Here is a 27387-nt window from a genome sequence, read left to right as displayed (position 1 = left end):
TGTCTGAAGGAAGACTATCCGCAAATTCTTCTTTTTTTTCTTTTTAAAATTCCATGCTGAATAATGAGGGATGAGAAAAGCTTTCCTATACTAATTACATTCATTTCTCTTTTTTTCATTATGAATTCTTCGATTTAGACAAAGATAAGCAACATGGTTAAAATCCCTTCCACAAACAGGGGCACTTGGCTGGCTCAGTCAGAAAACTGTGTGACTCTTGATCTCACAGTCATGAGTTCAAGCCTCACACTGGGCATAGAGATTACTTAAATAAACTTTTAAAAAAAATCCTTTCCACAAATAATAATGAAGATAACTATGAAAATGAATGTATCAATAATAATAGTGGACAAGTTTTACTAAACATTTACTATGTAATAGGAATAGTTCTAAGCACTTTACATTTATTAATTCATTGAATCCTCACAACAAACCAACACATACAGCATGATTATCTTTAATAATACATAGGAAATAAAAATGCCACTAACATATAAGTAAAAAGTAAAAACAAAACAAACAAAACTGGAAAGATAAACAACACTTGGATAACAGCAGTTAATTACCTATCTAGTAGGAGACTGAGGTGGATGAAAATGAACAAAACAGTTTACAGAGAGAAAAGGTGCATAATTTCAGCAATTAAAATAGATCTTTTAAAAGACACAAACAAACATCCAAACATAAATTTTGGGTCATAGTAATCAGGGCAGATTTAATAACTGCAAATGCTTAGATGCAAACAAAACACAAGTAATAAAGTCATTTTAAAAAGCCATTAAGTATATAGAAGTCATTAAAAAAAAAATCTGTATTTACTGAAATGGCAACCATATATTTTGGCATGATCAAAACAGGCAAAGGAATAACATGCATACTATGACTTTGAAAACAAAGTCTGGTAGGATTTGCTCTACTAACTTAAGAGTAATCATTGATAGTTGCTATGATTACTGATAATCTTGGCTTTTTAGTTTCTGGTTTCCTGATTTTCTGAAAACACAAATTTGTGAAATGAAACAAAAAATTATTACTGACTTCAAAAACAAGGTTATAATTCTACAATTAAAAAAATACAAGGTTAAACAGTACAATATTGATGTAAGCACAAATATATAGATCAGAGAAGAAAAATACAAGCAAATATAAACAATAATGTCTCACCAAAAAGGTAAAACAAACAAATGGAGAAGAAAAGAATTATTGAACAACTGCCCAAGACTGGGGAACAGGGGGTGGGCAAATGTCAACTTAGAATCTTAATTCATAACTTAGAGTGAAATACATTTGAATTAAAAAGAAATGTAAAATAAAATTTAAAAAAAAAGTGAAAGAGTAACTATCAAATTATTTTTTTTGTTTAAAGGTGACAAAAGCTTTAACTTTTATTATTCATCAGTATGAATTCCCTGATGACGAATGAGATCTGAGCCGCTACTAAATGCCTTCCCACATTCCTTACAGTTATACGGTTTCTCACCAGTATGAATTCTCAGATGTCGTGTAAGGTTTGAGCATTTATTAAAGGCCTTTCCACATTCATTACATTCATATGGTTTTTCATCTGTATGAATTCTCTGATGTTGAAAAAGTTGTGAGTTCTGGGTAAAGGCCTTCCCACATTCAAGACATTCAAAGGGTTTCTCACCAGCATGGATTCTCTGATGTTGACGAAGTTGTGAGCTCTGAGTAAAAGCTTTCCCACATTCCTTACAATCATAGGGCTTCTCCCCAGTGTGAATTCTTTGATGATTAGTAAGTGCTGAGCCACTACTAAAAGCTTTGCCACATTCCTTGCACTCATAGGGTTTTTCACCAGTATGAATTCTCTGATGCTGAACAAGCTTTGAGCTCTGAGTAAAAGCTTTGCCACATTCTTTACATTCATAGGGTTTCTCACCTGTATGAATTCTCACATGTTGAAAAAGTTGTGAGCTCTTAGTAAAGGCTTTTCCACATACTTTACATTCGTAAGGTTTTTCACCAGTGTGAATTCTCTGATGGTCAATAAGATTTGAGCAATAACTAAAGGCTTTCCCACATTCCTTACATTCATAGGGTTTCTTACCAGTATGAATTCTCTGATGTTGAGAAAGGTATGAGCTACAACTGAAGGCTTTGCCACATTCCTTACATTCAAAGGGTTTTTCACCAGTGTGAATTTTCAGATGTCGAGTAACATGGGAGCCACAACTAAAGAATTTCCCACACTCCTTACATTCATAAGATTTTTCACCAATATGAATTCTCTGATGTTGAATAAATTGTGCATTCTGACTAAAGACCTTTCCACATTTCTTACATTCATAGGGTTTCTCTTCATTGTTAATTATCTGATGCAAAGTAAAGAATGTCTGTTGAATAAATGTGGGCATGTATTCATGAGAGAATATTTCTTGGTTGAAATGCCCACTTTGATATCCCAGTTGTTTTTCAAAGTGGTTTCTATATTCCAAAATGTCTCTAAAACTGGAGTACTCAAGGCCATGCTTTGTAAGTCCCATTATCTCCCTCTGGCATGATTCTATTTCATAAACTTCCTTCTTCAGAGATAGTAACTTGGTTTCACACATTGATTCCAGATCTGAAAGAAAATAAAATGGTAAATATATTTTTTAAACATTTTATTTATTTATACATGAGAGACACAGAGAGGGTAAGACAGAGGCAGAGACACAGGCAGAGGGAGAAGGAGGCTCCATGCAGGGAGCCTGATGTGGGACTCGATCCTGGGTCTCCAGGATCATGCCCTGGACTGAAAGCTGTGCTAAACCACTGAGCCACCGGGGATGCCCAAAATGGTAAATATTCTTACACCCCTCCTCTCCCACCACCCATTTATGAAAAGTTAAACTTTTATATGAGAAATGGAAAAATTAAAGTGAAAATAATATCTGGTAGTAAATGACATATAGTTCTCAAGTACATCTGTTTAATCTGAAAGTGGACCCAAAAAATGCACTGAAATTAATGAGATATAATGCAGAATGCAGAGAGAGGAGACTATAGAAAAAGGAAACCACAGTGATTCTCAAATACTGATGTGGATCAGAATCATAAGGAAAGGACAGTAAATATATAATACTTGGGCATATGAAAAGATTACAAGTTGTATATACATCTATATAAGCATGCATGTGTGTACATGTAAGAAACCAAAGTGGACCATCATACCATATGTATTACAAAAAGTATTAAAGACCTTTAATAGAGGTCAGAAAATTAATCCACTCCCTGAGAGGAATAAATGCACACAGGGGAAGATTCTTGGGCTCTGTAGTATAATAAAAAATAAATTTGGTCTTTGTCCCTTGTTTCTAACACAGAGCTTCAAAAACCCTTGGAATTTCCTGATAGGAGTGTTTTTTGCTATGAGGTGACTCATAGCAGATCCCTAGATAGCTACAGGATGGGGTTCACCAGAAAGATCTAGCATGTTGTTAGGAGATTGGGACTTTCGGCTACTGGACCTCTGGCGAAGAGAGAGAAGCCAGAGATTGAACAGCCAATGACACTCACTCAATCATGCCAATGTGATTAAATCTCAATAAAAATTCTGGACACCAAAGCTCAATGGAGCTTTCTGGTTGGTGAACACACCTGATGTGCCAGGAAAGTGACACACTTTCAAGGAGAGGACGTGGAACCTCTACATCCGTAAACCTACTAGATGTTACCTTAAAATATATCCTTCAAAGTAAAATTGCAATTTTAAGTATACAACTTTCTGGAGTTCTGTGAATCACTCTAGCAAATAATTAAACTTGCAGGAGCTGTGAAAATCCCCAAATTTATGGCCAGTAGCTCAGACATGCAGGTGTCTAAGAACCCTGAGACTTGAAGCTGGCATTTACAGTGAGGGCAGTCTTGGGGCACCTGGATGGCTCAGTCAGTTAAGCGTCTGGCTTCAGGGACACCTGGGTGACTCAGTGGTTGACCTTCTGCCTTCGGCTCAGGGTGTGATCCTGGAATCCCAGGATCAAGTCCTGTGGGATTGAGTCCCACATCGGGCTTCCTGCATGCAGCCTGCTTCTCCCTCTCCCTGTGTCTTGCCTCTTTCTGTCTGTCATGAATAAATAGATAAAATCTTAAAAAAGAAAAAAGTGTCTGCCTTCAGTTCAGGTCATGATCCCAGGGTCCTGGAATACCAGGCCCACACTGGGCAACCTGCTCAGTGAGGAGTCTGCTTCTCCCTCTTCTTTTCCCTATGCCCCTTCTTCCATTCATGCTCATGCATGCATGCTCTCTCATGCAAATAAATAAATAAGATCATTAAAAGAGTGAAATAAAATAAAGTGAGGGCAGCCTTGTGTAAACTCTGTTAACCTGTGGGGTCTAGGTTAACTCTGGACAGTTAGTGTCAGAACTGCAGCACTCCCAGATGCAGTGGAAAATGAACAGAATCCAAAATAAGGATCTATTGGCCGAAATTTGAAAGAGATTACAGAAGGCTAGCCAAAAGGGGGGCAGAGCCTGAAATAAATATAAGGTATTTAACTAAATTTTTAAAAAAGATTTTATTTATTTATGAGAGAGAGAGAGAGAGAGAGAGAAAGAGAGGGAAAGAGAAAGGCAGAGACACAGGCAGAGGGAAAAGCAGGCTCCATGCAGGAAACCTGATGTGGGACTCAATCCCAGGTCTCCAGGATCACACCCTGGGCTGAAGGCAGGCGTTAAACCGCTGAGCCACCCAGGGATCCCCAGTACTGAACTAAACTGATGTGACTAGCAGATAGGGAAGACTCAGAGTATGTTATGTTTTGGTGGTTCAGTAAAAATACCATTTGCTTTGGAATTTTGTGGTGCTGATCTTGGGAGAAGAGAGAGACTTGCTCATGTACTACTGCAGGGGCTGAGAGAGGAGGCAGCTAAAGTTTAAGGCAGACAGAAAGAAAATAAGACACAGTGTAAAATACTGTCATGGAAAGATAATAGAAAGTGAAAACAAGCTGACTAGCGAGGAATTCCAACTGATTCTTCTACCAGACTTTTACATTATTTGTTCCCTCACTTCCTGTAGGTCTTGGTTTAATATCACCTCATCAAAGAGGACTTCTCTAACTTCCCTCCATATCACATACCACCACCTGACATTATAACATATCTATTTTTCTAAAGGATTTTATTTGAGAGAGGAGAGAGCACAAGCAAGGAGAGAGGCAGAAGGAGAGGGAGAAACAGGCTCTCCACTGAGCAGGGAGCCTGATGCGGGGTTCCATCTCAGGACCCTGGGATCATGACCTCAGCTGCAGGCAGACCCTTAACCAACTGAGCCACCCAGCTGCCCTCAAAATGTACCTATTTTTTCTCTCTCACCCTCTAGAACACAGGCTCCAGAAGAGCAAAATTCTGAATGTTTTGTTCAATGATATAATCCCAGCAGTGGGACCAATATTTACTATACAGTTTGCTCTTCTGGAGCATTTTGGATAAGGTAACACTTTATCCTAAATCTCTCCTTCTTGACACCTCTTCCTTCCTATTACAGGCCTTTTTGGTTTTCCCAACACTGTCATCATGGAAGAGAACTACAATCACCTGCAAAACTCCGAACTATTATTTCAGTATGGATTTTCCACTTCTGCATATTTAGCCTCTGACTTTCTGCTATGCTCCCTGATTCTCTTTACTAGAGTCTACTTTGTGGAAATTCTTTATGGATATATTCTAGCACTATTTTTTGATGCCCAAGTTCTTAATAGCTGACATAATTAGCAAACTATAGCACCTGGCAGACTCCCTTGCACAAATCAATAAATGAAAAACACTGGGTAAAGGAAAAATGTGCAACAAACTGATGAGTCACTGGCAAGTAATATCCATGAAGACATGGTGCACACAAACTCACATTATTTTGGGGGTGGTAACCAAAAAAACATTTAGACAAGTCTAAGAGGAAGAAAAGTTAGTAAGGAACTAAATCTAAAATATGGTTAAAAGCGTTTTATTGGAGGGGAAGTGAAGGGCACTTCCTACTTGAAATTATGAGGTGTGTTGGAGAAGAAAAGCAGAAGGAGTAGTAAGTGAGAGAAGGAATGAAACAGCTCATTTGTAAACTCATGCCAAGAGGACTTGGTTATCCTCACAAGCCTAGATAATATCTCAAGGTGTTGAGTTTACCTGTAGTGCCTTGCTCCTGCCCAATCATTTCTCACTCACCTGAACACAGGCCTCTTGTCAGCTCTCTGCCAACCATCCAGGGCTCTTTTCCTTGTTCCAGTAAGGAGATAACTTGAGGCTTAGGAATGTAAAGTCCTGCTCACAAGAAAAGATATGGGACATGGTTATGCTGTGGGTAAACCAGATCTGGAAATCAAATCCAGTCCCTTGATGACCAAAGAGGAGATGCCACTACAGGAACAGCCAAAGAAAGAGGATGAAGCTTCTGCCATAGTCACTGGAGTTGCCCATTTCCAACTCTTCCTTTTCATTGCAGCTCAAACCACTTATTTGGGGATAGGGAGCAGAAATTCAGCCGGTAACTCGAAAAGCAGCTGGGAAATTCACTGTGGAAGGAACATTCCAGAGGAGAACTCTAAACTACTGGTATAGAAGCCCTTACCCATTGACAGCAGATTGCTATAGTTCTCCAACATCACATCTCTGTACAAGTCTCTCTGACCAGGGTCCAGGCACTCCCACTCCTCCTGTGAGAAGTCTATAGACACATCACTGAACATCACTGATCCCTGAAACAATAAACATATATATTATTTGTGTAATAAAAGTAATTCAGACATTACTGCACTTGTACCATGGGTTAAAGTAAATGAGTGACTGTATTGTTATCACTTAGAACTAGTATCTTTGGATCTTAAAAACAGATGCAAGAGTAATTAGTTTATTTTATAATAAGATATCTAGAGGATACATGGCTAGCTCAGTTGGTAAAGCATGTTGACTCTTGATCTTGGGGTTTTAAGTTCAAGGCTCATGTTTGGTGTAGAGAGTACTTAAAAAATAAAACTTTGGACAGCCCAGGTGGCTCAGCGGTTTAGCACTGCCTTCAGCTCATGGCCTGATCCTGGAGACCTGGGATCGAGTCCCACGTTGGGCTCCCTGCATGGAGCCTGCTTCTCTCTCTCTCTCTCTCTGTGTGTGTGTGTGTCTCTCATGAATAAATAAATAAATTTTTTTTTAAAAAATAAATAAATAAAAAGTCTTTAAATAAACTTTTTTTTCTATGAATAAACTTAACCAAAAATGTGAAAGATTCATGCTCTGAAAACTATAAAATACTGATGAAAGAAGTTAAAGACAACATAAACAAAAGGAGACATTCTGTGCTCATGGACTAGAAGAACAAGTACTATTAAAATGTCAATAATACCCAAAGGCAGTCTACAGATTTAATGCAATCCCTATCAGGGATGCCTGGGTGGCTCAGCAGTTGAGCATCTCCCTTCAGCTCAGGGTGTGATCCTGGGGTGCCAGGATCAAGTTCCACATCAGGCTCCCTGCATGGAGCCTGCTTCTCCCTCTGCCTGTGTCTCTCATGAATAAATAAATAAAATCTTTTAAAAAATACAATAAAATAAAAATAATAATGCAATCCCTATCAAAATATCAACAGTATTTTTCACAGAAATAGAACTAACACTCCTAATGCTTGTATGGAACCACAAAAAACCCGAATAGCCAAAGCAATCTTGAAAAGGAAAAAAAAAATGGAGGTACCACAATTCCAGGCTTCAAGTTAAGTTTTAAAGCTGTAGTAATCAAAATAATAATAATAAAAATAAAATAAAATAAAATAAAAATAAAGCTGTAGTAATCAAAACAGTATGGTACTGGCACAAAAATAAGCACATAAACCAAATGGAACAGAACACAAAGCCCAGAAATGAACCCAAAATTATATGATCAATTCATCTTTGACAAGAGGAAAGAATATACATTGGGAAAAAGACAGTCTCTTCAACAAATGGTGTTGGGAAAACTCAACAGTTACATGCAAAAGAATGAAACTGGACCACATTCTTACACCATACATAAAAACAAACTCAAAATGAATTAAAAACCTAAGTGTAAGACCTGAAACCATAAAAGTCCTAGGAGAGACCACAGGGAGTAATTTCTCTGACATCAGCTGTAACATCTTTCTAGATATGTCTCCTGAGATAAGAGAAATAAAAGCAATTAAAAAAAAATATTTTATTTATTCATTCATGGGAGACACAGAGAGAGAGACACAGAGACATAGGCAGAGGGAGGAGAAGCAGACTCCATGCAAGGAGCCCGATGCAAGACTTGATCCTGGGACTCTGGGATCATGCCCTGGGCCGAAGGCAGACAGACACTCAACCACTGAGCCACCCAGGCATCCCAATAAAAGCGAAATTAAACTATTGGGATTACATCAGAATAAAAAGTTTCTCCAAAGCAAAGGAAACAATCAACAAAACTAAAAGACAACCTACTAAATAGGAAAAGACATTTGCAAACATATTTGATAAAGGGTTAGTATACAAAATACATACAGAACAAATAAACCTCAATACTCAAAAAACAAATAATCCAATTTAAAAATGGGCAAAGGCCCTGAGCAGATATTCCTCTAAGGAAGACAGATGGCCAACAGACACATGAAAAGATGCTCAACATAACTCATTATCAGGGAAATACAAATCAAAATCACAATGAGATATTGCCTCACACCTATCAGAATAGCTAAAATCAACAACACAAGAAACAACAGGTGTTGGCGAGGATGTGGAGAACAAGGAATCCTCTTCTACTGTTGGTGGGAATGCAAACTGGTGCAGCCACTTTGACAGTATGGAAGTTCCTCAAAAAATTAAAAATAGAACTATCCTACAATCCAGTAATTGCATTCTGGTATTTACTCAGAGAATACAAAAACACTAATTCGGGATGCCTGGGTGGCTCAGCGGTTTGGTGCCTGCCTTTGGCCCAGGTTGTGATCCTGGAGACCCAGGATCGAGTCCCGTGTCAGGCTCCCTGCATGGAGTCTGCTTCTCCCTCTGCCTGTGTCTCTGCCTCTCTCTGTGTGTCTCTCATGAATAAATAAATAAAATCTTAAAAAAATAAAAAACACCAATTCAAAGGGAGACACGCACCCCTATGTTTATAGCAGCATTATTTATAATAGCCAAATTATGGAAGCAACCTAAGTGTCCACTGATAGATGAATGGATAAAGATGTGACACTAATATACAATGGAATATTATTTAGCCATAAAAAGAATGAAATCTTGCCATTGCAATAACATGGATGGATCTAGAGAATATAATGCTAAGTAAAAAAGCCAGTCAGAGAAAGAAAAATGCCATATAATTTCACTCATACGTCAAATTTAAGAAATAAAACAAACCACCAAAGGGGAAAAAAAACAACAACAACTCTTAACTATAGAGAAAAAGCAAAGTAGAGTAGAGGTGGGCAGGGGGATAGGTGAAATAAATGAAGGGGATTAGGAGTACACTTATTTTGATGAGCACTAATATATGGAAATATTAAATCACTATATTGTACACCTGAAACAAACATAACATTGTATGTTAACTAAAAAAGGGGGGTTAATCAGTTTATTTTATTTTACTTTATTTATTTATTTTTTAAAAAAATATTTTATTTATTTATCATGAGAGACACAGAGACAGATGCATAGGCAGAGGAAGAAGCAGGTTCCATGCAGGGAGCCCGATGTAGGACTTGAAACCCGGGAATCCAGGATCATGCTCTGAGCCAAGGGCAGGCGTTCAACCTCCGAGCCATTCAGGCGTCCCTAATCAGTTTATTTTATATTAAAAACAAACAAGTTCCTGACTCTATTTGAAAAGGCCTACAAATAATAATTAATCTAGTAGGAATAAGCACCTCTAGTATCGAGATTGTAGTCCTTAAGCATCATATTCAAATAAAAGATGACTTCAGGATTGAGTCAGAAATGCAGAGGATGAATCTGAATATTCTCTTATATCAGAAAGCGAATAAAAAAAAAAAAGCGCGAGCTACCAAAAATTATTAGAATCATGTTACAAAGACTTAGACACCAACTTGAGGAGTCTCTCAATGGCCAAAAATGGTATCATTTGAGGATCAAGTATAATGTACTGATACATAAAAAAATGTTTAAATCATGAACTCATAATAGTGAATAAAAAACTACCGGTCACCTTTTTAGGAATCTAAGAAACCAAAATCATTGTTCAAATATTCTTTCCTAGACAGACTATCCTTCAGGGTAACCAAGCGGTTGATGAGAAGTTTGCTTTATAAAGAGTATTTCACCTAATCTATGAAGAATGAAAGAATTAAAATATCATTCTGCAACCTCTAACTTAGACAGTAATCATCAACAGTATATAACATTACAAAAAGAGAACTGATAAAATGAGCCTCCTGATGGAATCACATATCACCATCTATAACATATTCATGACAAAAAAAAAATCCCAACTGAATCTGATCAATCATCTAGATTTAACTACCAATTTTTAGGAAACACTCAAACGATGCCACAGAGATGCAATCAGCAAAATTCAAATAGTGGACAAATGAGCCATTCCTTTTTGAAAACAGAAGGGGTACCTACAAAGTAAGAGACTCAAAAGACATCAATCAACTGCAGTGCACAGTCCTTATTTGGATTATAACCCAAATAAGTGATTAAAAAATTCAACAATTATGAAAATTTGAAAACTTGCTGGATATTGATGATACTAACAAATTATTTCTAACTTTTCTAGATGCAATAATGGCATAATGGTTGTTTTCACAAATAATCCTTATCTTTCAGAAATACATACCAATTTGTATTTGTTTCAAAATAATCCTGTGTGTAGAAGAGAGGGTACGGTAGCGTGCAAGGTATCAGTACAAATGAAACAAAACTGACTTGGAGTTGAAGCTGAATGGTGAGTATATGGTATTTCGTAACTCCTCTAAATTTCCAATGTCTGAAATTTATTATTATCAAGTTTTTCAAAGGTTGTTGGTAGAGAATAGAATATCTGTAAGGCTCTAATTATATGTATAGCATTGATTTAAACAAAATTGTGATATAACTGTTGTGGGAAAAGGAAACAGAGTGTGATATGGCACATGTAAATCTACACATACCTTTTAAAAAAAAACCTTGCAAAATGTCTAAAAATTTAATCAAGAAATAGCAATATAGGAATATTAATTAAAATATGGATATACTCTATTGGAATCAGCTAAAAAAGATGCAGGTATCTCCCTTTAGGGAGTATTTTTATTTCTGAGATAAAGAAAACTGGCGATTCATATAGAAGTTCCTCATGACCCACACTTCCTGTCCAACTTCAAATTGATCATTGGCTCCTTGATGCTGTAATAGTCACAGAGATATATCAGGATCAGCTACTAACCCCACAATCTTCCAAGCCGCATAAACTGGGAGATCTTACAATAGTTTAACATTTGGAGCTACCACCATCACTTCCTATCCTATCTCACTGGTAAATACCAATTTGTATTTACAAATTGATTATTATTTAAAAGATTATCTGGTTAGACTGAGGGGAAAAGGAAACCTAGGATTCTGAAGGGGAAACCTGATAGCTAGAAATGTCAGGAGTAGGAAAACAAATACTTGTATGATAATTTTAAAAAAATAATTCTTTTTAAAATCTGAAACTGTCAGGAAGGTAAGAAAAAGCATCAACTCACCTGGGCCATGGCTTTCAGTATTGCAGGAAATGATCAGTCCTCCTTGGGGCTGTTTTCCTGAGAAAGGAGAGTATTTTGAGAAAGCAGGACTGGGTAAGCAAGAAATGCTCTAGAAACCACACTGGCTTTACAGTATTCATTTGACCACTCTGGGTCTTTGATGTAACTGTGGTCAGTGGGAGTATGGGATAAATCCTACCTCTTCAACCCCAAAAGCCCCAGGCTAGCTGTAGTAAAATGGATTCTGGCTAGGGGATTCAAAGGAATAGACTCAGATTCCCTCTCCTTTTTCGGATTAACCCAGGTTCTTGCCTCAGCCAAAGAATTCAGGCCAGACCTTGTCTCACTTCAGTGATGTTGTTCTGAACCCAAGGCAGAGCTGCTATGACCTACCTGAGCAGATCCCTCCTCTGCAGCCCTCATTCAAGTCCTCACGCAGATTCACCCAAATGGTACTCTTTGGCCAGGAACGGAGTATGCTCTATGCTCTGATCAGGACAAAAACTTTCCTAATGAAGTCTTTTCACTTCCCAAGCCCAAGCCAGTCAGTCAACTCCCATCCCCCCAGAACTGCCACTGCGGCATACACAGAGGCACTCCTCATTCTTATGCTATAGGTCTGTTTTAAAACAAAATTAATTTTGCTTATAGGTTTTTGCCATGCAAAACAAAGTGTCAACTTTTATAGCTTTTGGGTAAGAAGATTTTTCTTATGTATATTTATATAAATTTCTCTGTTTAATGCTTTGTCATACTTAAGACTTTAATCAATTATTATTTTATTTTGGTATAATATTTAATAAAGATGACAGTATAAGATTATAAATTATAACTTTATTTCAGTATAATTTATGACTTAGGAATCCTACTTAATTTCTCTCACAGGAGGCCGACTACCCAAGTGTACCAAGGTCACATGTGAATAATGTATCTTACTTAAAATGCACTATTATTTTATATGCCACTAAGAAAGATAAAAAGTGTATTAGATATTACCTGACTTCAGATACGTTGAAATGAGGGGGGCAGTGAGTCTTACAGCAGAGGACTACAGCATTGATTTAAATGCTATACCATTATCACAGATGGTACATGTTTGGATTTACTGTGGTTCTATTTTGGTTCAGTGTTTCATCTTTATTCTCTGGCCAGCATCACACTCACTGCTTCCATTACATACCTATTAGAATGCCCAAATTCAGAACACTGACAACACCAAAGGCTGGCAAAGAGCAACAGGATCTCTCATTCATTGCTGGTGGAAATGCAAAATGATACAGCCACTTTGGAAGACAGTTTGACAGTTTCTAACAAAATAAAACATACTCTTGGGATGCTTGGGTGGCTCAGCCATTGAGCATCTGCCTTCGGCTCAGGGCATGATCCTGGAATCCTGGAATAGAGTCCCACATCGGGCTCCTTGCATGGAGCCTGCTTTCTCTCTCTGCCTCTCTCTCTCTTCTCTCTCTCTTTCTCTCTCTTTCTCTCTCTCTCATGAATAAATAAATAAATAAAATCTTAAAAAAAAATTAAACATACTCTTGGGGTACCTGGGTGGGGCTCAGTGGTTGAGCATCTGTCTTTGACTCAGTTTGTGATCTCAGGGTCCTGGGATCGAGTCCCACATGGGGCTCCCCTCAGGGAGCCTGCTTCTCCCTCTGCTTGTGTCTCTGCCTCTCTGTTTCTCTCACGAGTAAATAAATAAAATCTTTAAAAAATAATAAAATAAACATACTCTTATATGATTCAGGAATCACACTTCTTAGCATTTACCCAAAGGAGCTGAAAAATTATGTCCACACCAAGACTTGCACAGCAACTTTATTCCTAATTCCCAGACTTGGAACTTTTAGTAGGTTTGTGGTTAAATAAACTGAGGTACATCCAGAAAACAGAATGACATTCAGGATAAAAAGTGAGCTATGGAGCCATAAAAAATATAAAAGAAGCTTAGATACATATTACTGTAAAAAAAAGCCAATATATACTATATGACTCAAACTATATAATACTCTGGAAAAGTAAAACTCTGAAGACAGTAATAAGATCAGTGGCTACCAGGGGCTTGGGAAAGGGGGGGGGGAGATGAATAAGCAGAACACAGAGGATTTTGGAGGCACTAAAACTACTCTGTATGATATACTATAATGATGGATACGTGTCATTATACACTTGTCTTAACCTATAGAATGAACAAGAATGAACTACAATCTAAACTATGAACTTTGGATGATCATGAAGTGTCAATATAGGTTCATTGGTGTACCAAATGGGGGCACCTGGGTGGCTCAGTTGGTTAAGTGTCTGCCTTCAGGTCAGGTCATGATCCTGGGGTCCTCCCTGCTCAGTGGGGAGGGGAGTCTGCTTCCCCATCTCTCTGCCCTTCCCCCCACCACTCATGCTCCTTCTCTCTCAAATAAATAAGATCTTTTTTAAAAATAGAAAAAAGGGATACCTGGGTGGCTCAGCAATTGAGTGTCTGCCTTGGCTCAGGGTGTGATCCTGGAGTTCCGGGATCGGGGTCCCATATCGGGCTCCCCGCAAGGAGCCTGCTTCTCCCTCTGCCTATGTCTCTGCCCCTCTCTCTCTTTGTGTCTCTCATGAATAAATAAATAAAATCTTTTAAAAAATAAAATAAAATAAAAATAGAGAAAAAATTAAAAAGCTTTTATAAAGAAAGTGTACCAAATGTACCTGGTGGGGGATATTGATAATGAACAGAGAGGCTATGGGTGTATGTGGGAAATCTCTGTACCTTCCCCTTGATTTTGCTATAAAACAAAGTCTTAAAAAAAAGTTCTGGCTCTGAAGCCAGACTGTCTAGATTAAAAATAATAATAACCCCACACTACTCATCTTTTTCAAGTTTCCTGATATTCTGATTTCCCATATGAGCATAAATTGTTTAAAAATATATTAGTATGTTTCTTGAGGCTGCATAAAATGAATATGTTAACTTAAGGAGTTCTGACACCTTTATGATGTTGAGATGCTCTCCCGGAACATATATCTTTCTATTTATTCAAGTCAATGTTTGTGTCCTTCAGCATAATACTGAAAAGTTTTCCTCAAGTGTAACATGCTCATTTCTTTTTCATATTATTCCTATGTATCTTATAATAGTTTTGTGCCTATTATTAATTATATTTATAAATAATAATACGTAATTATATAATTATAAAAATTAATAAACATAATTATAAGTATATACTTATTATATGTAAATGTATTATATATTATTTACTTATAAATCTTATTATACTTTTCCCAGTGTATCTTCTATTTTGTTTTAAATATACAAAATTCTGGATATTGGCTGTGTACCTTTTTGAATTCTACTTTATTTGTAATAGTTTTCAGTCTATAACAGGATGTTAAACTTTGCCTCTCCCATTCTTGATTTAGAAGTCCTGAAGAAGAGAAAGTCAATAGGAGCCACAAAACTCTGCATTCCATAGTGAGAACCCTGGCCATTGTTTTTGTTTTGTTTTGTTTTGTTTTAAGATTTACTTGAAAAAGAGTACAAGTGGAGAGGAGGGGCAGACAGAGAGAGAGAAGCAGATTCCCGCTGAGCAGGAAGCCTGATGTGGGGCTCATCCCAGGACTTTGGAATCATGACAGATGATTTGGCAGATGCTTAACCAAATGAGCCACCCAGGTGCCCCAAGAACCCTGGCCATCTTCTGTATCGTGCAAAAGAAACTGGCTGCAAATTGATTTTGTGCCCTCAGTTCAATTCGACATCTAAAGGTGTTTCAGAGATTGGAGAGTGCATAGGAGGAGGCTGTCTTTGCGATAAAAATCTGTTTTTGGAAAGCACCAGTGTGCTCTGTATTCCTCCTCACAGGGACAGAAAAGAGGGACCTCAGTGCCACAAGACTTTCAAGTGGAATGTGACAGGAGTTTTTGGGAAATTTTTCCTTGTGTTCGAGTTTAGAGGGCACAAAAGACTGGGACCTCATTTCCTCTTGGAACTAGATATGGGCCCCACAGGAGGACCCGGCCTGGGTCTGGGTTCATTCTAGGCCTACCAAAAGGATTTCCAGCTCTACAGATGAGCTCCATGGAGGACAGATGCCCAAAGCCTGAATGAATGTAGGAACTGTAAGCAGCCAGATGGACTAGAGCCACTGCACTCTCCTGAGAAAGAGTTGCAAACATGCCCCAAGGCTATAGAGAACTAGGGTCCCTACAATTAAGATTTTTTTTTCCCTCTCTTTTCACTGCTCCCCACTTCAAGGAATTGTCTAGCTGAACAGAGAAGTTTAGGAGAAGGAAAAAGAGGGATGCCTGGGTGGCTCAGTGGTTGAGCATCTGCCTTAGGCTCAGGTCTGCCTTAGGCTCAGGTTGTGATCCTGGATCTGGGGATAAAATCCTCCCAGCAGGGAGGGAGCCTACTTCTCCAGCTGCCTATGTCTCTTCCTCTCTCTCTGTATCTCTCGTGAATAAATAAAATCTTAAAAAAAAAAAAAAAGAAAGAAAGGATAAAGAAAAAGAGAAGCAATCATCAAGCTTTCTCACTGGAAGCATCTAGCTCAAGGAACCAGGAGGTTAAATTTTTTTTTTTAAGATTTTATTTATTTATTCATGAAAGACACAGAAAGAGAGAGGCAGAGACACAGGCAGAGGGAGAAGCAGGCTCCTTGCAGGGGGCCTGATGTGGGACTGATCCCGGAATTCTGGGATCACACCCTGAGCCAAAGGCAGGCGCCCAACCACTGAGCCACCCAGCATCCTGGAGGTTAAACTTTTAAAAAGAAAGTTTATGGCATCAATTAGTAAAGTGAAACAGACATTCTAATTACTGAAATGAGTCTGGTTTTGTGACTAAAAGAAACTAGAGGATTATTTTCTGTGACTGAAACATTTATCCACAGGCAGGAAATCAACTGGCCCAGAGAAGCTTGACAGAAGTTACTGGGAAAAAATAAAGCAGTTGTTTTCTAGTTGTTTCCTATGGAGTGATGGTTTTCTAATGGACTTAGGGGGAAAAAAACAACAAAGGTTCAATAATACTGCTGATGGTGCCTTCTCCCTAATTTTACTATGAATGCTTCTGGTATTTCTCAATTAGGCATTAGGTTAGTTTTTTTTTTTTTTAACCTTTTAATACTGAAATCCCCAGACACACACAAAAGTAGAGTTTAAATAGTATGAAAATCCTCCATGTACCATTAACTACTAGCTTCAATAATTATCAGGTCATGGCCAATATGGTTTTATCTAGACTCTTCTCCACTATTTTTAGCTGGCTTTGATTTTTGTTTAAATAGCTTTATTGAGATATACTTATATATTATATAAACCAGTCTTTTAAAATATATAAATTCTACATTTTTAGTATATCACCATGATCTAATTTTAGAACATTTTCATTTCCCCAAAAGCCCATTAACAATCAATCTCCTTTTTTCCCTCCTCCCTTAGCTTCAGCCCTAAGCAGACACAAATCTACTTGCTGCCTCTACGAACTTGTCTAACATTGCATATCAACCAATATAAATGGAATCATATGGTATGTGGCCTTTCGTGACTAGGTGTTTTTCATTTATCATGTTTTCATGGTATATCCATATTGTGGCATGTTATCAGAACTTCATTCCCTTTTATTGAATAATATTCCATTGGAATGGATCACATTTTGTTTATCTCTTCATCAGTTGGTAGACATCTAGATTATTTCTACTTTTGGCTACTGTGAATAATGCTGCTATGAACATTCATGGACAAGTTTTTGTGTGAATATTTGTTTTCAGTTCTCTCTCTCTCTCTTTTTTTTTTGTTTGGTTTGTTCATGTTTTGTTTTTAGTTCTCTTGAATACATACCTAGAAATGGGACTCCTAAGTCAAATGGCAACATTTTGAAGAACTGCCAAACAGTTTTCTAAAGAGTTGAACCATGTTGCATCTCACCAGTAATTTATCAAAATATTTATCTTGTACTGTCTTTTTTTATCACAGGCATCCTACAAGATAGGAAGTGGTATCTCATTATGGTTTTATGGTTTAACTTACATTTTCCTTAAGACTAATGATGCTGAAATTAACTTTTAAGAATCCAATTCTTGGGATGCCTGGGTTGCTCAGTGGTTGAGCATCTGCCTTTGGCTCAGGTCGAGATCCCAGGGTCCAGGGATCGAGTCCTGCATTGGACTCCCTGCATGAAGCCTGGTTCTCCCTCTGCCTATGTCTCTGCCTCTCTCTCTCTCTCTGCCTCTCATGAATAAATAAATAAAATCTTTAAAAAAGAAAAAAAAAAAGAACCCAAGTCTTTAGAATTCTTTTAAAGATTTTATTTATTTGAGGGACGCCTGAGAGGCTCAGTGGTTGGGCGCCTGCCTTCGGCTCAGGGTGAGATCCCGGAGTTCTGGGATCAAGTCCCACATCGGGCTTCCTGCATGGAGCCCTCTTCTCCCTCTGCCTGTGTCTCTGCCTCTCTCTCTATCATGAATGGATAAATAAAATCCTAAAAAAAAAAAATTGCTTTAAAAAAGATTTTATTTGAAAGTGAGCGTGCACACAAACACACACAGACATGCATGAGCAAGCAGAGGGGCAGAGGGAGATGCAGACTCCCCAGTGAGTGGGGAGCTGGATCCTGGGACTCCTGGGTCTCTGGGATCATGACCTGAGGCCAAGGCAGACCCTTAACCAACTAAGCCACCCATGAGCTCCTTTAGAATTCTCTCCTAATGTAATTTCTACTACAGTCCATTACTTTTCTGAGAACATTCCTATTCCTATAGCTTCCTCTTCAGGCAAGAACTCTTACTTCCTATTAAGGACAAGGAAATTGAGAGTGGGGTGAACGTTCTGAATGGCTAATGGGAGAGGGGAAACCAGTACATCTTTGCATGGTTTTGGCCAGAAGAAAGGATGGTGGAGGTAATTAAGACAGAAAGAGTTTAGGCCCAATGAAAGTGGGGAGACTAATGCTCATCTTGACCCTCTTGAGGAAACTCCAGGATTTGTTTACTTTTTCATCCACACCACCCCAATTACTTTAATCTGGGGTGCTTTGGTGGCTCAGTCGGTTAAGCATCTGCCTTTGGTTGAGGTTATGATCCTGGAGTCCGGGCATCAAGTAATGTGGGGGTCCCTGCTCAGCAGAGAGCCTGCTTCTCACTCTCCCTCTGCCCTTCTCCACCCCACTGCTCATGCTTTTTCTCTCTCAAATAAATAAACTCTTTCTTAAAAAACTACTTTAGAGTAAACCTGCTCAAAACACTGAGTGCTAATCTGATAAAATACTATATGTATTCTAACTCTCCTACTCTTGTGCTTGCTATTTTTTAGATAAATAGAGTCATAAGCAAATAGCCTTATGAAGTCAGAGTCACCATGGGAGTCTTCAATCACTGTATAATGAAGCTAATATTTAACACCTGCATGTACCTGTCATTGCTCACAACCACTTTCCTGAGGAAGGTGCCGACCTGCATATATAATTTAAGTCTTGTTTGATCATTAAAAAAGCAAATTTTGGGATCCCTGGGTGGCGCAGCGGTTTGGCGCTGCCTTTGGCCCAGGGCGCGATCCTGGAGACCTGGGATCGAATCCCACATCAGGCTCCCGGTGCATGGAGCCTGCTTCTTCCTCTGCCTATGTCTCTGCCTCTCTCTCTCTCTCTCTGTGTGACTATCATAAATCAATAAAAAAAAAAAGACTTCATTTAAAAAAGCAAATTTTGCTCATTGTTCCATAATAGATGTCTATTGCGGAAACATCTCAGATTTAATTACTCCCTCAATTAATTGCTAACTCCTCCCCTCAATAATCTATCCAAGTATGAGAAAATTTTGAAGGTTGAAAAAATGACTTATAAGAAAACCAAAAAAGAAAGAAGACAAGAAGATATGAACACTAAATCTTAAAAAGAAAACTTTTGAGCTGTGGTACCACTTAAAATAGTCCGACAATAGCAGCACATTTGTTCAACAGAAACTCTCAGGTATAACATAGTCATCTGTATTTGGTCTTTTATTCAATTCCAAGAAGGAAAGAAGAGAAGCGAGGAACAAATAAAAGAAAAGAGAGTTCCTAAATAATAGCTAACTCCACACCTTAGAACAAAAAATAATTTGCAACATTTTGCTGCTGTTGCCAAAAGATGATACTCTCAAAAGTATCAGAAGCTGTGCTGAAAGGATTCCTTGTAAGAATCTCCTAAGGGTTGCCTGCCTGGCTCAGTCATAGAGCACTTGACTCTTGACCTCAGGATGAGGAATATGAGCCCCACATTGCGTATAGAGATTACTTAATTTTTTTTAAAAAGTCTCCTAGTAGGGGCCCTCACTAGCAGTATAGTGAAACATTATTCAACAATATACTATGAATATTTCCCCTGCCACTCCTCCTTGTACTATGATGGAGTCCATAACAACCATCAGTTAATTAAAACATTGAAAAATGCTTTAAGTCCATAATACCATGTGAGAGAAAAATATAAAGTACACAAAAAAAGATGAATAAAAATACCTTTTTTTTACTGGCTATAATTAGTGAGTGATTATATGTGTGGTTTTTTTTCTTGTCTTACTAGTTATATTTCTGGTATAAGTGTTTGTTTCTACTTGTATAATCTGAAAAGTATAAACTCAAGGAACTTCGAAAAAGCTAATTAGCGTCAGAAATAGGGGTGCCGGGATCCCTGGGTGGCGCAGCGGTTTGGCGCCTGCCTTTGGCCCAGGGCGCGATCCTGGAGACCCGGGATTGAATCCCACGTCGGGCTCCCGGTGCATGGAGCCTGCTTCTCCCTCTGCCTGTGTCTCTGCCTCTCTCTCTCTCTGTGTGACTATCATAAATTAAAAAAAAAAAAAGAAAAGAAAAGAAAGAAAGAAAGAAATAGGGGTGCCTGAGTGGCTCAATCAGTTAAGTGTCTGCCTTTGGCTAAGGTCATGATCCCAGGGTCCTGGGATCCAGCTCCACATGGGGCTCTCTGCTCAGCAGCAAGTCTACTTCTCCCTCTCCCTCTGCTCCCTTCTCCCTCTCCTCTCCCTCTGCTCCCTTCTGCTCCCTTCTCCCTCTCCTCTCCCTTATGCTCTCTCTGTCAAATGAATAAAAAAAAAAATCAAAATCTTTAAAAAGAGAGGAAGGAAGGAAGGAAGGAAGGAAGGAAGGAAGGAAGGAAGGAAGGAAGGAAGGAAAAAACTGTACCAAAACCAGGTAGGACCCATCACACATGTGGCCTCACATATAACCCTAGATAGAAAGGGTATTCTATTCCACAGTTGGCACAAGTGAGCACACACAAATCCAAGTAGAAATAGGGTACAATAAAATAATAAGCAAGCTGAATGTTCCAAATGAGAGCTCACTGCATACTCAATCCATTATCATCTAGGAAATTAACATTTTATTAACAAAATTAAATCCTTAATAATTAAATAACGATATTAGGAAAATTTACATTTCTTAAAAACTGCCTAGCCTAGCTCAGTATGACAGGATGATGAGTTGTGATGACATTGCAGACCATGCAAAGCTTTAAGCACATACCACATCCAATAAAGAAAACTGAGTTACAAAAATAAAAATCTATATTAAAACCCAGAAATTTACATGTCTGATGACATATAAAAAGGGACTCAGCATAATGATCACAAGGCTCAGGTTCTTTTTTTTTTTTTTTTAGGATTTTACTTATTTATTCATGAGAGACACAGGCAGAGGGAGAAGCAGGCTCCCTCTGGGGAGCACCATACCAGACTCAATCCCAGGACCCTGGAATCACCACCTAAGCCAAAGGCAGATGCTCAACCACTGAGTCACCCAGATACCCCTTAGTATACTTTGTCTTAACATCCTGAGATGGGTGTGTGGGTGGCTCAGTCAGTAAACATCCGACTCTTGGTTTTAGCTCAGGTCATGGTCTGAGTCGTGGGACTGAGCCTCACCTCAGGCTCCATGCTCAGTCCCTCTCCCTCTGCTGCTACTCCTGCTCTTAGCTCTCTTGAATAAATAAAAAGGGGTCTTAAAAAATCTTGAGATGGGGACGCCCGCCCGGGTGGCTCAGCAGTTGGGCGGTTGCCTCTGACTCGGGTTGTGATCCCGGTATCCGGGATCGAGTCCCGCATCAGGCTCTTGCGAAGAACCTGCTTCTCCCTCTGCCTGTGTCTCTGCCTCTCTTTCTCTCTCTCTTTCTGTGTCTCTCGTGAATAAGTAAATAAACCTTAAAAAAAAAATTCTGAGATGAATACAGAGGTCATTAATTTTTCAACATTCTGGGGATCCCTGGGTGGCACAGCGGTTTGGCGCCTGCCTTTGGCCCAGGGCGCGATCCTGGAGACCCGGGATCGAGTCCCACGTCGGGCTCCCGGTGCATGGAGCCTGCTTCTCCCTCTGCCTGTGTCTCTGCCTCTCTGCCTCTCTCTCTGTGTGACTATCATAAATTAAAAAAAAAAAAAAAAAAATTAAAAAAAATTAAAAAAAATTTTTTTCAACATTCTTCTTTACTAGTTTATGCATTTATAGCTATATTATTTCCCTCAGGTTCAACTTTAGCAACACCACACATTTTGATATGTGCATCTGAAGATAATATACATTGTAGTTGGAAAGCACACTGTTCCACATATGTCAATTAGGTTAAGTTTGTCAATTATACTGTTTTGGTATTATACAGCTTTACTGGGTATATACTGTTTGTTCTAACAGTGAAAAGTGAGAAAAATGCTAAAATCCCCTACTTTGATTATGATTTGTCCACTCCATCTTTTATTTCTGTCAAATATATTTGAAACATTTTACAAAGGTAACTATTTAGGACTATAATATTTATTGGTAGACTAACCTTTTTATTATAAACTATTGTTCTTTCTGGCAATGTTTCTAATGTCTTTTCTGACACAATGAAGTAGGATCTTAAATTGATAAAATCATTTAGGAAAACCATGACTGTATATTAAAGCTGAATATATGCATAACCCACAACACAAATATTTTATTCCTAGGGATATACCCAACAGAATGCATTCATATGTGCACCAAAAGACATGAAGAATATTCAGGATAGCTTTTTTCATAATGGCCCCAATTTAAAATCTTGAAAATTCAAATGCCAATCAAAAATGGAATTGATAAATAAATTGTGTTATATTCATGCAATGACATTTTAAACAGCAATAACAATGAATGATCCACAGCAATATGGAACATGGATGAATCCTGCATATTCATGCTACATAATATTATTACATATTACATTCATTCATATTACCTGTGAAGTATAATGTTAAACAAAAAGAGCCAAGCACAAATTGTGTGATACTATTTACATAAAATTCCAGAACAGAGAAAATTACTTTATGGCTGTAGAAGACTCAGTGATGGTTATCTTTGGGAGAGGTGAATAGTGAATGGATGGGTCAAGAACTGGGCTTCTAAAATGCTGGTAATGTTCTATTTCCTAATCTGATTTGAGATCTGGTTAAATGAATATGCTTACTTTAAAAATTTCATCAAGTCAGGGATCCCTGGGTGGCGCAGCGGTTTGGTGCCTGCCTTTGGCCCAGGGCGCGATCCTGGAGACCCGGGATCGAATCCCACATCGGGCTCCCGCTGCATGGAGCCTGCTTCTCCCTCTGCCTGTGTTTCTGCCTCTCTCTCTCTCTCTCTGTGACTATCATAAAATAAAAAAAAAAAAAGAAAAAAATTCATCAAGTCATATGCTTTGGTTTCTGTATTTTTGGAATGTATGTCATACTTCATAAACAATGTATCTTTGTATTAGCAAATAAAAAAATTAAAATACCAAGTGACCAAGTATTAGAGAGAATACAGATGACTATGCTGATAAACTGCTGGTAAGAATTTAACTGATACAGGGACACCTGGGTGGCTCAGTGACTGAGCATCTGTCTTTGGCTCAGGGCATGATCCCAGGGTCCTGGGATCAAATCCCACATCAGTCTCCCCACTGGAAGCGTGCTTCTCCCTCTGTCTATGTCTCTGCCTCTCATGAATAAATAAATAAAATCCTTTAAAAAAATCTAACTGGTCAACCATATTGAAAACCAGTTCAGCATTATCTAGGAAATTTGAAGATACACATAAATCCTACGGCCTGGCAATTCCATTTGCATGTTTATACCCTAGGAAAGCATACCTATGTGTAGCAGAGTACTTATAAAAACATCTTTACAGCAGCCCTTTCAAATAAGTCAAAAACAGAAAACAACCAATGTTCAAATATATAGCTATAGTTTATGACCAAAAGGATAAGCCTAAGAAATAAAATATTGTTTAAAAAAGACAAGACTCAAAACAACATTACCCAGCACAATTTCATTTCTATAAAAAGACAAAACCTAACCATATTAGTCAGGAATGTGTAGATATATGATAAATGGGTTTTTGGGTTTTTTTTAACATCGAGAAAATACATTATCACCAAAGTCAGAATAAGGATTACCTAAAGAGGTGAAGAGAATAAGTTTATTCTGGGGGCAGGAAGAAGAGAGGCTTTTGGAGGGCTGACACAAGTTTTTGTTATATAGAAGTTCCGCTATATAATTCTTAAATTGTATGTCTATATAATTCTTAAATTGTATGTCTATATCTTAAGCACTTTTGTGGATGCATGCAATATTCAGTAATTTCTAACCAAGGAAAATTAATTAATAATAGCTATAAATTTTAGTGAAAACAAAAAAATGTGAAATGATAAATGCTACGAGATTTTGATCTTGAACATAATGTATCTTGTATGTACACAGGAAATGTGTTGGAAGGAAATCAATTAAAATATTGACGATGGTTATATCTGGGTGGTAGGAGTTTACTTTTGTTCTAACTTCCTATTTTCCAAATTCTTTAAAATAATCGTGTGTGTGTGTGTGTGTGTGTGTGTTTAAAAAGCAAAAGCTTAATACATTGGAGAAATTGAGATGTTTTCTCAATTAATATGTGAACACTATGTAGAAGGAAATGCTGGGATCTGTGGGCCTACCCCTAGGGCTTCCCATTCTTTCCTTTTTTTTTTTTTTTAAGATTTTATTTATTTATTCTTGAGAGACAGAGACACAGGCAGAAGGAGAAGCAGGCTCCAGGCAGGGAGCCCGTGGGACTCAATCCCGTGACTCCAGGATCACACCCCGGGCCAAAGGCAGGTGCTAAACCGCTGAGCCACCCAGGCTGCCCCCATTCTTTCCTTCAATGGAGATTTTTCCAGCTCACATAGATGATTCTGAGTTAAACAAGGCCATCCAGAAGAAGAAAAGCTTAAAAAGGAAACCCCTTCTATTTGGCTTCTTAAACAGCCATTCCTCCTCCTTCCTCTGGGGACCTATCTGAGAAAAGCAGAGCTGAGGAAGGAGAAAGGAATCACGAGATAGATGCCAGACCCTTCTTGCGGCGAAGACTGACCAGGGAAGTAGCAGCTCTGGACTCACACCTACCATCCACAGAGAGAGGTCGGAGTCTAGGCTGTACGGAGCATTTCTGTCTGAGCATGTCAGAAGGGGAGAGGTCTCTGCCATTCAAGACCAAAATCTTGTCCTGACCTCACACAACTAGTGGCACAACACATACTGCCACCCTGGCAACAGTTACAGACACCCTCCAACTGCACACACGGCGCCACAAAAAGTTACATGATCACACTCCCACGTCCTCACAAAGTCACAGACATCCAGGAGGCACAGTGTTGCTAACATTCAACCCAACCACACACGCCCCTCAGATAACTCATGGCCGCACAATCACGGATTCTGTACACTCCCACATCCTACACAAAATGTCATACAAAAGGAACGCACATACGAACAGACCCACGGTGGGGACAGTCACACCTATACCCATTGAGCTGCACAGTCAGAACCACAAACCTACAACAGGGATACCCAGCTACACCTGCAAACAGAGGTCCGCGCATGGTCAGTCGCAATGACACACCCACCACAGGGGCCGACAATCACACTCCCACACGGAGCGCCGCAGAGTCACCTAAGGTCACAGTCGCACACATGGAATCCTGTTCCTCTGGTCCGTTCCCCCAATCCGACCAACTCAAAGGCGCCGGAGACTCCAGATTCGCGCAGAAGGCCCCTTTAGGCTGCTCCTCCCCAACCCAGAGACGCACCTGAGCAGCCTGGTCGAGCCCCCAAGATTTAGGCCTCTCACCTTGTAATTCCCCTTGCCGGGAGGCCGAGAATCAAGCAGGCGAGTGAAGGAACGGCCCTGCTCCCCCGGGGGCCTCTGGGAAATGTAGTCAGGAAGCAGGTCGGCCCGGACAAGATGGCGCCTGGCGCTTCGATTTCCTGCTGGCGTATAAACCTAAGCTGAGCCGATATCCCTGCTCCCTTCTCCAGATCGCTGCAGAGGGTCTTCTAGATCCAAGAGCAGTCTCCGAGTCAGGTTCCCACAGGAGACATCCCACACTCCCTGGAGATAAGCTTCCTCCATGGGCCCTGCCAGTCCCCGGGAGCCTCATGTTTCCTAAGAAATAGAAAAATGTTGCTGAGTTCCCACGGAAGTTGTTTGCAGCCGCAAGAACTTCTGGGAAATGTAGTCTAGAGGTGGAAAGGGTAAGGCTACCTCCTGTGTGGATTGTTTCAGAGCAATGCACTGAGCTTGCCCACAGTGAAGAGTGGAGCTTCACCCAAGACTCTTTTAGTACTTGTATCTGTTAACCTTAAAGATAAAACTTTCAGGGACGCCTGGGTGGCTCAGCGGTTGAGTCCGTCTGCCTTCGGCTTAGGGTATGATCCTGGAGTTCTGGAATCGAGTCCCACATGGGGCTCCCTGCATGGAACCTGCTTCTCCCTCTGCCTGTGTCTCTGCCTCTCTCCCTCTGTCTCTCATGACTGAATAAATAAAAATCTTTAAAGAAAAAATAAAACTGTCAGTTATTTTACCACCAAAATGTGTTTGTTGGGAATAACAGAATTGCAATTTAGGAGGAAAAAGCTCTGCCAGAATACAAGTAACAGCAAACAAAGAAGAGCTCTTTCATGGAAAAGAAGGCGGGAGTTGGGAAGTTCTTTTGAAGGAAAACCATTGGAGAAACCTGGGGTGATCTTGGTTTATCATTGGCTGAACTGCAGGGGTAGTCAATTGATTGTAGGTGATGCTCTGTACATCCTTTACCTTTGGGGCCAGTAATTTACATTCTTTCCTATTGAGAGTCCTTAATTGACTACTCTTTCTGTAACTGACAGTCCCTCTTCTAGCCTCCCAGCTCTACTTTAGTGACATTTCCCCTTATTAATTTTCACATAACCCACTGAGACTACCCGGGACTGACTGACTAAATTGCCATTTTTGCCTTCCTCAATGGATGAGTGTGGAGCGGGATCTGGATGCTGCTCAGGGAATAGAGACCTGGGAGTCTCAGACCCAAATCCCACAAGAGAAACCGAAGACAAGTAACCCAAAAGCCTGGAAAGGGGCTGATAGCAGGTTGTCTGGAGTTTCAGGCTTTGTGTGTTGAAGATGATAGTGGTGACTCTGAGGATTGCCCCAATGTGTAAGGCAATATGTGAAATTGGAGGAGTTACCTCATTTTCTTCATCTGGAAACTAATAATAGCTGGAGTGCATGTTCTGGTGCCATCAATTTTACTTGACTTTTGGAGAATCAAAAAACAAACCAATTGGTCTGACATATAATTTCAAATATATATATATATGATTTTATGTATATATATATATATATATATATACATAAAATCATATCTTTGTTCCTTGCATATGGCTGTGGATCCCACACCCTCCCATGATTTTAGGGAT

The 27387-nt window shown here is 39.1% G+C and overlaps 1 protein-coding gene across 1 annotated transcript; it reads right to left on the bottom strand.

Annotated features, from left to right (window-relative positions):
- Positions 1–403: 403 nt before the first annotated feature.
- Positions 404–26072, bottom strand: LOC129500350 (zinc finger protein 383). The gene is made up of 5 exons (XM_055310716.1): positions 25781–26072; positions 11660–11716; positions 6563–6689; positions 6160–6255; positions 404–2584 (listed from the first exon to the last, which is right to left on the bottom strand). Exons 2-5 carry the CDS (start codon positions 11666–11668, stop codon positions 1389–1391), a joined length of 1428 nt encoding a protein of 475 aa, XP_055166691.1. The 5' UTR covers positions 11669–11716; positions 25781–26072; the 3' UTR covers positions 404–1388.
- Positions 26073–27387: the final 1315 nt, after the last annotated feature.

This window comes from Nyctereutes procyonoides, unplaced genomic scaffold (assembly GCF_905146905.1).
Source record: "Nyctereutes procyonoides isolate TBG_1078 unplaced genomic scaffold, NYPRO_anot_genome, whole genome shotgun sequence".
Taxonomy (NCBI): domain Eukaryota; kingdom Metazoa; phylum Chordata; class Mammalia; order Carnivora; family Canidae; genus Nyctereutes; species Nyctereutes procyonoides.
Note: the sequence above shows the minus strand (reverse complement) of the source record. Positions and strands in the feature narration are given on the sequence as shown.